This window comes from Bufo bufo, chromosome 3 (genome assembly GCF_905171765.1).
Source record: "Bufo bufo chromosome 3, aBufBuf1.1, whole genome shotgun sequence".
In the NCBI taxonomy this organism is placed as follows: Eukaryota; Metazoa; Chordata; class Amphibia; order Anura; family Bufonidae; genus Bufo; species Bufo bufo.
Window position 1 is genome coordinate 692680810 of NC_053391.1, and position 11384 is coordinate 692692193.

At 45.6% G+C, this 11384-nt stretch overlaps 1 protein-coding gene across 1 annotated transcript; it reads right to left on the reverse strand.

The window, feature by feature from the left end:
• Positions 1 to 1749: 1749 nt before the first annotated feature.
• Positions 1750 to 2700, reverse strand: LOC120994095 (olfactory receptor 6B1-like). The gene has a single exon (XM_040422553.1). The coding sequence runs from the start codon at positions 2698 to 2700 to the stop codon at positions 1750 to 1752; it is 951 nt and encodes a 316-aa protein (XP_040278487.1).
• Between the last annotated feature and the right edge of the window lie 8684 nt (positions 2701 to 11384).

Here is an 11384-nt window from a genome sequence, read left to right on the forward strand (position 1 = left end):
GAAAAGCTGTCATCTGTGAGTCACTAAATTTATAGAGAATCTCTGTCTCTGGACATGTCTGCTATAGTAAATCATTGTGTTTCTCCATGTAGCCCCAGCCCTATTGATGACTTGGTGTTAGTATTCACTTTGTGAAGAGGGTGTGACTATTGTCAGCAATGATTGGACACTCAGTATAAAGGGGCTCAGCCATTTGACTGGAGGAATAATAATACTGAATTGTGGGTTCACAGAAAGGTGATGTTGACTATAGACACCGTAGAGCAGGGCAGCAGTGAGAAGGGAAGACCTAAGTTTTGGGAACAGCCCAGGAACTGTGGTCCATTCCACTTGTAACTCGTACTGTATGTGGCTGTGATATGGGCTGTCCATGGAGCATCTGAGTAGTCACAGGACATAAGAGTTTTTAATATTTATTTATTTATTTTTTCAGGATAAAGTTGCTTACTAACCCCCCTCACCTGTCATCAATAATCAACCATAATAATATTTCACATTATATTGAAAAGGCTGACTAAGCAGTTCCACAGGAACAATATTTCAGATAGTCAGGAAATTCCAGAAGTCTTCCGAAGAGCAGAAAATAGAAGTCCATTATGACTAGTGTAGAGCAAGTCTCATAGAAAGGCAGTCATGGAGATACTTGGTGGTGGTGGTTTGGGAGTATGGTCATTTATGACCCGTCCTCTGATGCCTCTTGACCTGGAAACCTTTTGACCTGTAGAAAATTCTACATTCTACCAGAATATTTACAAAAATATATACAAATCTCCAGTCACCTATGTCTATTAAGTATCATTGGGTTATGCAGCGAGATGATAATCCAAAGCCTAAAAGTCTATGTCTCATTGGCCAGGGAAAAAAAAAATACAATCTGGTAGAGATGTTACACCATGGCAGGAAAACCCCCAATGTGACTGAAATATGGTATTCATGCACGAGAGATTGGGAGACCATCACCCATGTAAAGTAGTGGGCAGACATGAAACTGCACAACATAATCAGGATTCCACACACAGAAGTACCGTAGAAGCTAAATACTACAAATATACATATACTTCAATTTTACAAACAGGCCTGGAGGACCTTACAGGGCAGTAGTGGCCTACCCTTTTATTGTCCTCATTGAGACCTCCATGGTGCAGGGGAAATTATCTGTATGCAGAGTCCATTGTCTCCTGGGCCTAGTCACATGGGCCTATCACCACCTAGTTTCCACATGTTGTGTTGAATCCACCCTAGCGGTGTCTTGGAGCTCCTCTGGACTTAAATCTGATATAGGTACTGCTTCAGGGCTCTACACTATGTACTGAATTCCTGTAACAACACCCCTTTTATCATATTAGAACACCCCTTTTAACCATGCCACACTCACCATGGCTGATGCTGTCATAAACTTATCTCATAAGTATCCAAGATGTGCTTGGTCTCTTTCTCTGATAGTATTTCCAAAGCAAAGGACACAATAAAATGCTAATTATTAGGAAGGGAAAGCCAAAGGACCACTGCCCACCCTTACACCCCTATTTGTACTAATGTAGGGGCTGGGAATCATCACTTCATGACTAGAAGGATATTCCCTCCAGGAGATTATGTAATGTTTTGGGGAAAAAAGGAAGGGAAGAATGAGACATATAGAAGAAGTAGTTGTGATGTCCTCTCATAAGATGTTCACAACATATGGACACACACAGTGGTCAACGTTGATGAAACCCATGCTGAACTGGATTGTTCAATTATGCAAATGGATTAATATTTCTTGGTTATCGTTCGTTTCAACACATTTCTCAGAGTCCTTTTGATTTCCTCTGTCCGAAGACAGAAAATGATAGGGCTGGCAAAATGGGGGACAAAAGTGTACAGACAAATAAGCAGAACGTTGAGATCGGCGTTGGGGATCAGCTGGACCTGATTGTAGGTGTAGACAGTGAGTCGAGGGATGAAGTACAAGCCAATGACAAAGCCATGAGTTGTACAGGTGTAAAAAGCCTTCTGCCAATTTTCCGAGCGCCCTAGTGAGCTCAACTTTGAGAGGCTGATGATGTACGAGAAGACAATAAAGGACAACGGGCAAACATGGGCAAACAAGGCAATGATGAACCCAGTCCTCCTAGCTGAAGCTGAATCGGCACAAGATAAGACGGCGACAGGGGTGAGAGAGCAAAAACAGCTCTTAATTCTGTTGGGGCCACAGTAGGATAGCCAAAGGCCCAAGGTGGTAATAACTAGGCCAACAATGGCAGCAAAGACCCAGATCAATAAGCACAGGATTGTCACCACTCGGTTACTTACAATGGTATGGTATCTTAGCGGCTTACAGATGGCAACATATCGATCCATGGCCATAAGCAGAATCATAAAGGAATCGAGAGTGGACAGATAATGTACAAAGAACATTTGAAGAAAACAAACAGAAAAGGCCAAGGATCCATGCCCAAACCAATACTTGGCAATGATTTTTGGCAAGGTCAGTGTGTCGAAAAGTAAGTCAGAGAAGGCTAGGTTTCCAACAATGACATACATTGGTTGGTGTAGTTGTTCGTGCAAGCTAATCAACACAATGACAATGCCATTGGCGTAGAGAGAAAGGTTGTAGAGAAGGAAGATGGTTATCGAGACCACAGGATAGAACTTCTCTGCAAGACCCGGAAATCCAAGCAGGACAAACTCTACAACTGTTGATTTAGTCTGGTTGGCCATTGGCTGTGATGAAGACGCCAGTAAAGAAATGTATCTGCAACCAAGAGATAGTTATTAATGAGAAGATTGTATCCATATTTAACCTGTACTAGCATCATTTATAGTGATTGTATATCACATCTTGGAGGAACTGTCACTTCTATTGAACCATCTTGCACCTCAGCAATGTCTCTCTGTACCTATGGCAATTACTATGAAGGAATAAACTGACAATACACATCATTACGTGAATCCTTGTTCATGAAGACTTTCTTTTTGAAAAAATATCCTACCCCAAAATATGTTACTCACCAGCCCCAGATCCAGCACCATGTGCTGCCTTACATCCCTCCTCCAGCCTTCCTTTTTACTGTGATAACCTGGAGCAATCTGAGGATGTCCTCCACACAGTTTACATAAACTCAATCTGAACAGGGACCCTGCCTTTTGATATTTCATGATAGTTCCAAGCAGCCCTATGTCACCAGCTGGCCATCTGTGTTATTTCAGTCGCTCAGATTTGCTACTGTACATCGGACCTCCAACAATGCTACATCAACCTTTCAGATCTGTTACATTAGTTCTTCAGTTCTGCAACACTGTGTCTCCAGTTCTGCTACACTGACTGGGTCTCCAACTTTGCTATATTTGGCCTTCAGGACTGCTACTTCAGGCCTACAATTCTGCTAAGATCGGGAGACCCTATTTTGCAGAGCCGGAGACCCAGTTTTGCAGAGCCGGAGACCAAGTTTTGCAGAGCCGGAGACCCAGTTTAGCAGAGCCGGAGACCCAGTTTAGCAGAGCCGGAGACCCAGTGTAGCAAAGCCGGAGACCCAGTGTAGCAAAGCCGGAAACCCAGTTTAGCAGAGCCGGAGACCCAGTTTAGCAAAGCCGGAGACCCAATTTTGCAGAGCCGGAGACCAAGCTCTGCTAAACTGGGTCTCCAGCTCTGCTACACCAGATGTCCAACTGAAATAAAAAAAAGTATGGAAGGAGGCAGTATGCTGTCATATGCAGCAAACAGAAAATGGTAGGTAATAAGATAAAGAACATTAATACCTAAGGTACCATAATTGGATAGTTAAAATATATAATACTTACGCCACTGGGGAAGGAGTCTACAAGATAAACTGAAGACACTTGCGACCCTTCTCCTCCACCAAGATCGCCTGTAGATGTACCGTATAGTACAGATCAGGAATTCCCAACCTGCGGCCCTCCAGCTGTTGCAAAACTACAACTCCCAGCATGTCAGACAGCATACAGCTATCAGCCTACAGCAGGGCATGGTGGGAGTTGTAGTTTTACAACATCTGGAGAGCCGCAGGTTGAGCATCCCTGGTACAGATGATTCCCCTTAGTTGGATTCCACTGGTGAAGGCAGATGATCACACAAGGTTTCTCTCATCAATACTCTTTTACTGCATAAAAGCTCAATACGTTTCGGAGAGAGAAGCCTCCTTCATCAGGAGCATAAAATATAGATAAAAATTATAAAGATGTATATATACACATTGTAATAAAATAGTAAAATTTGTAGACATCATTTGGACTCCCTAAAAAATATCGAATAGTATCATAATCTAATATAAAACGAATACATGAAAATTAGAGCTGAGCGAATTTCTAAAAAATTCTATTTGATCGGTTTGCGGAGTCTCCAAAAAAGATTTGATTCGATCAGAATTTATTTGTGACGAATTGCATTAAAAGACAGCCTTATAGGTCTGTGTTAGTGTCAAGAAGAAGTGCACTCCTTTTACATCGTTGTCAGCTGATTCCACATAGATTTCTACAGAACCTGTTCTGTTACATGCTGAAACAAGTAGTTCCACCATGACCGAGCAACAGCGTGAGGAGTCAACACAGTGGCACAGTCACAGAGTGGTGAGGTTGGGAATCGCATGAGGAATTGCATCAGTAGTCAACAAAGTCACAGAGTGGTGAGGGTGGGAAACACAGGAGGAATTGAATGAGGAATCGCATGAGTCGTCAACACAGTGGCTCAGTAACATGCTGATCGTCCTCCGGCGGCTTGATGAAAAATTCCCACACCGCCGAGTAGGGCAACACGGTGGCCCAGTCACAGAGTGTTGAGGTGGCAGCAGCATAAGGAGACCACAGATTGTTGAGTTGACAGAATCATGAGGAGACCAAAGAGTGGCCTAGTGACATAGTGTTGATGTGCCAACAGCATAAGGAGACCACAGAGTAGTGATGTGGCAGCAGCATGAGGAGAACACAGAGTAGCCCATTGACATAGTGTTGAGGTATCAGCAGCATGAGGAGACCACAGAGTGGCCCAGTGACAGAGTGGTGAGGTGGTAGCAGCATGAGGATACCACAGAGTGTTGAGTTGTCAGCAGCATGAGGAGACTACAGAGTAGCCCAGTGATAGAGTGTTGAGGTGGCAGCACCATGAGTAGACCACTGAGTGGTCCAGTGACAGAGTGTTGAGGTGGCAGCAGCATGAAGAGACCACAGAGTGGTGAGGTGGCAGCAGCATGAGGAGACCACAGAGTGTTGAGTTGGCAGCAGCATGAGGAGACCACAGAGTGGGCTAGTGATAGAGAGTTGAGGTGGCAGCATCATGAGGAGACCACAGTGTGGCCCAGTGACAGAGTGGTGAGGTGGCAGCAGCATGAGGAGACCACAGAGTGACCCAGTGATAGAGTGTTGAGGTGTCAGCAGCATGAGGAGATGACAGACTGGCCCAATGACAGAGTGGTGAGCTGGCAGCAGCATGAGGAGACCACAGAGTGGCCCAGTGACAGAGTGTTGAGTTGGCAGCAGCATGAGGAGACCACAGAGTGGCCCAGTGATAAAGAGTTGAGGTGGCAGCATCATAAGGAGACCACAGTGTGGCCCAGTGACAGAGTGGTGAGGTGGCAGCAACATGAGGAGACCACAGAGTGGCTCAGTGATAGTGTTGAGGTGTCAGCAGCATGAGGAGACGACAGACTGGCCCAGTGACAGAGTGGCGAGCTGGCAGCAGCATGAGGAGACCACAGAGTGGCCCAGTGACAGAGTGTTAAGGTGGCAGCAGCATGAGGAGGCCACAGAGCGTTGAATTGGCAGCAGCGTGAGGAGACCCCAAAGTGGTCCAGTGATAGAGTGTTGAGTTGCCTGCAGCATGAGGAGACCACAGAGTGTTGAGTTGGCAGCAGCATGAGGAGACCACAGAGTGTTGAGGTTGCGGCAGCATGAGTAGGCCACAGAGTGGCCCAGTAATAGAGTGTTAAGGTGTGAGCAGCATGAGGAGACCACAGACTGGCCCAGTGACAGAGTGGTGAGCTGGCAGCAGCATGAGGAGACCACAGACTAGCCCAGTGACAAAGTGGTGAGCTGGCAACAGCATGAAGAGACCACAGAGTGGCCCAGTGACAGAGTGTTGAGGTGGCAGCAGCATGAGGAGACTACAGAGTGTTGAATTGGCAGCAGCATGAGGAGACCACAAAGTGGTCCAGTGATAGAGTGTTGAGGTGCCAGCAGCATGAGGAGACCACGGAGTGTTGAGTTGGCAGCAGCATGAGGAGACCACAGAGTGTTGAGGTTGTGGCAGCATGAGGAGGCCACAGAGTGGCCCAGTGACTTAGTGTTGAGGTGGCAGCAGCACGAGCAGACCACAGAGTGGTGAGGTGGAGCAGCATGAGGAGACCACATAGTGTTGAGGTGGCAGCAGCATTAGAAGACCACAGAGTGTCCCAGTGACAGATTGTTGAGGTGGCGGCAGGTTTTTACGCCCCAGGTGCATTATCTTGCACTTATCAACATTACATTTTAGTTGCCAGATTTTTGACCATTCCTCTAGTATTCCTAAATCCTTTTCCATTTGGTGTATCCCTCCAGGAACATCAACCGTGTTACAAATCTTTGTGTCAACAGCAAAAAGACACACCTTACCATCGAGGCCTTCTGCAATTTCGCTGATAAAGATATTAAACAATATGGGTCCCAGAACAGATCCCTGAGGTACCCCACTGGTAACAAGACCATGGTCTGAATATACTCCATTGACTACAACCCTCTGTTGTCTGTCTCTCAGCCACTGCCTAATCCATTCAACAATATGGGAGTCCAAGCCCAAAGACTGCAATTTATTGATAAGCCTTCTATGTGGGACAGTATCAAAAGCCTTACTGAAGTCTAGATGTCTACTGCACCTCCACCATCTATTATTTTAGTCACCCAATCAAAAAAATCTATAAGATTAGTTTGACATGATCTCCCTGAAGTAAACCCATGCTGTTTTTCATCTTTCAATCCATGGGATTTTAGATGTTCCACAATCCGATTTAAGTAAATTCATTCTAATTACTCTTATTATAGTCTATTAAAAGTTTCTTCTAATCACTTACATTAGCTATCTTTCTCCGTTTGGCCAGTTCAATTATGGGTCATGTGACCCCCGACGTCAGCAAGCCGGCTCTGGTGATGACGTCTCGTTTACAGGCTTCTCCCTGCTTGACGGAGTGGCCAGGCTCTGTAAACGAGACGTGCCTCTGGTGCCCGCCCCTCTCCAGCTCTTCTCACACTGCCTCGGCGATGGTATGCGATCGCTCATGCGCAGTACATACCAGAGCCGAGGCGATCTCTTCTCCGGCAGCAGGGTATGTTTCTCCCTCCTGCACTCACTGGGGCTAGAGTTAGTGTGATCCCCTCTGCGTCTGTGGATCGTACTCACACCCATGTTATCCCCCAACAACTACACATTATACAGTTACCACCCCCTGGGAAAAATAAATATATAAAAGTCGATCATATTTTTTGATTCAGCTATATAAAATCCATATATGCCACCAATATATATATTTATCTAAGCAATATCTATATTGAATATATATTTGAATAATATAGATATTGCTTAGATACAGATACTGATAATGGTACTTGCACACTAGCGTAAGTGTATTTTCACAGTAGCGGCAGGACGTATCCGACAGGCTGTTCACCCTGTCGGATCCGCCCTGCCGCTATTTGGCCGTGCCGCTGGACATTGACTATAATGGGGACGGGTGCGGATCTCCGGCGCAGCACGGCAGTGCACGGTGAGAGGTCGCAGGACTAAGTCTACTTTCACACTTGTAGCAGAGTGATCCGGCGAGCAGTTCCGACGACGGAACTGCCTGCTGGATCCGGCATTGCAAAACAACTGAAGCACGGATCCGTCCTTCCGGTCTGCGCATGCACAGACCATGAAAACTGTGAAAAATACTGCGAGACGGATCCGTCCATCCGCATGACAAGCGGATAGACGGATCTGTACAAAAAATGCATTTGTAGACGGATCCGTTCTTGCAATGCATTTCTAGACAGATCCGCACCCGGATCCATCTACAAATGCTGTCAGTTGTCACACTGATCGGCGGATCCTGCAGGCATCTCCAGCTGCAATGTGACAGGAAGATCTTCTGCCAGTGTGAGCTAGGAGATGATCATATGTGTTTTTTTTATGCAAAGTGCAGAGCAGGGTGAGGGAAAGGTCAGGTTGTTCACACCCAGAAATATTCATGAGGCAGAGCTCAGGTTTTGTTGTTATACGCCCCCTCACCTTGTACTTCAGCATGAAACAAAGCAATGACAGAACCATGAAAAGGTGTACATATGGGTTTTAACTTGATGAAATCTAGCTTAACCAAATTATATGTATATCCTGATGGGTTTTTTCATTAACTCGGATAACCCCTTTAAGTATGGTTTCCATTAATTTCCCCACTATTGATGTCAGGCTTACTGGCCTATAGTTGCCCCATTCCTCCCTACTACCTTTCTTGTGAATGGGCACAACATTTGCTAATTTCCAATCTTCTGGGACGACTCCTGTTGCCAGTGATTGGTTAAATAAATCTGTTAATGGTTTTGCTAGTTCACCGCTGAGCTCTTTTAATAGCTTTGGGTGTATCCCATCAGGCCCCTGTGACTTATTTGTATTCATTTTAGACAGCAGACTTAGAACCTCTTCCTCTGTAAAGACACATGCATCAAAAGATTCATTAGTCTTCTTTCCTAACTGAGGTCCTTTTCCTTCATTTTCCTTTGTAAAAACTGAACAGAAGTATTCATTGAGGCAGTCAGCTAGTTCTTTATCTTCTTCCATATACCTTCCTTCTTTTGTTTTTAATTTTGTAATTCCTTGTTTTAGTTTCCTTTTTTCATTTATGTATCTGAAGAATGCCTTATCGCCTTTTTTCCCTGACTGAGCTAATTTCTCTTCTGCCTGTGCTTTAGAAGCTCTTATAACTTGTTTGGCCTCTCTCTGCCTAATCTTATAAATTTGCAAATCTCAATTTTTGTTTTTTATAATTCCTAAATGCTATCTTTTTGTTTTTAATGATTTTGGCCACTTCTGCTGAGTACCACAGTGGTCTCTTCCTTTTTTTTTGCTTTTACTGACAAGCCTAATGCAATTTTCTGTTGCCTTCAATAGTGTCTCTTTTAAGTAGTCCCATTTCACTTGGACTCCAATGAAACTGTTCCAATCTGATAGGGACTTGTATACCACTAATCTAATTTTAGAAAAGTCAGTTTTTCTCAAATCTAAAACCTTTGTTTTTGTGTGGTATGACTCAGTCACTGTACTTATAGTAAACCACACTGACTAGTGATCACTAGATCCCAAGCTTTCCCCTACAGTAATATCAGAGACCAAATTCCCATTGTGAATACTAAATCTAAAATGGCCTCCTTCTGGGTTGGCTCCTCAACTACTTGCTGTAGAGATAATCCCAGTAGGGAATTTAGAATATCTGTACTCCTGGCAGAACTAGCTATTTTGGTTTTCCAGTTTACATCTGGAAGATTGAAGTCTCCCATAATGATAACTTCCCCCTTTAACCACCTCCGGACCGCCTAACGCAGATTCGCGTTCCGGAGGCGGCAGCCCTGCGCAGAGTCACGCATATATGCGTCATCTCGCGCGAGCCGAGATTTCCTGTGAACGCGCGCACACAGGCGCGCACGTTCACAGGAACGGAAGGTAAGAGAGTGGATCTCCAGCCTGCCAGCGGCGATCGTTCGCTGGCAGGCTGGAGATGTGTTTTTTTTAACCCCTAACAGGTATATTAGACGCTGTTTTGATAACAGCGTCTAATATATCTGCTACCTGGTCCTCTGGTGCTCCCTTTGTTTGGATCGACCACCAGAGGACACAGGTAGCTCAGTAATATGTTGCACCAAGCACCACTACACTACACCCCCCCCTGTCACTTATTAACCCCTTATTCACCCTTGATAACCCTTGATCACCCCTGATCACCCCATATAGACTCCCTGATCACCCCCCTGTCATTGATTACCCCCCTGTCATTGATCAACCCCCTGTAAAGCTCCATTCAGATGTCCGCATGATTTTTACGGATCCACTGATAGATGGATCGGATCCGCAAAACACATACGGACGTCTGAATGGAGCCTTACAGGGGCGTGATCAATGACTGTGGTGATCACCCCATATAGACTCCCTGATCACCCCCCTGTCAATGATTACACCCCTGTTATTGATCACCCCCCTGTAAAGCTCCATTCAGATGTCCGCATGATTTTTACGGATCCACTGATAGATGGATCGGATCCGCAAAACGCATACGGACGTCTGAATGAAGCCTTACAGGGGCGTGATCAATGACTGTGGTGATCACCCCATATAGACTCCCTGATCACCCCCCTGTCATTGATTACACCCCTGTCATTGATCACCCCCCTGTAAAGCTCCATTCAGATGTCCGCATGATTTTTACGGATCCACTGATAGATAGATCGGATCCGCAAAACGCATACGGACGTCTGAATGGAGCCTTACAGGGGCGTGATCAATGACTGTAGTGATCACCCTATAAAGACTCCCTGATCACCCCCCTGTCATTGATTACCCCCCTGTCATTGATCACCCCCCTGTAAAGCTCCATTCAGATGTCCGCATGATTTTTACGGATCCACTGATAGATGGATCGGATCCGCAAAACGCATACGGACGTCTGAATGGAGCCTTACAGGGGCGTGATCAATGACTGTGGTGATCACCCCATATAGACTCCCTGATCACCCCCCTGTCATTGATTACACCCCTGTCATTGATCACCCCCCTGTAAAGCTCCATTCAGATGTCCGCATGATTTTTACGGATCCACTGATAGATGGATCGGATCCGCAAAACGCATACGGACGTCTGAATGGAGCCTTACAGGGGCGTGATCAATGACTGTGGTGATCACCCCATATAGACTCACTGATCACCCCCCTGTCATTGATTACCCCCCTGTCATTGATCAACCCCCTGTAAAGCTCCATTCAGATGTCCGCATGATTTTTACGGATCCACTGATAGATGGATCGGATCCGCAAAACACATACGGACGTCTGAATGGAGCCTTACAGGGGCGTGATCAATGACTGTGGTGATCACCCCATATAGACTCCCTGATCACCCCCCTGTCATTGATTACCCCCCTGTCATTGATCACCCCCCTGTAAAGCTCCATTCAGATGTCCGCATGATTTTTACGGATCCACTGATAGATGGATCGGATCCGCAAAACGCATACGGACGTCTGAATGGAGCCTTACAGGGGCGTGATCAATGACTGTGGTGATCACCCCATATAGACTCACTGATCACCCCCCTGTCATTGATTACCCCCCTGTCATTGATCAACCCCCTGTAAAGCTCCATTCAGATGTCCACATGATTTTTACGGATCCACTGATAG

Coding starts and splice junctions, on each gene's coding strand:
- LOC120994095 (XM_040422553.1), bottom strand. CDS start 2,700: ATGGCCAACCAGACTAAATCAACAGTTGTAGAGTTTGTCCTGCTTGGA.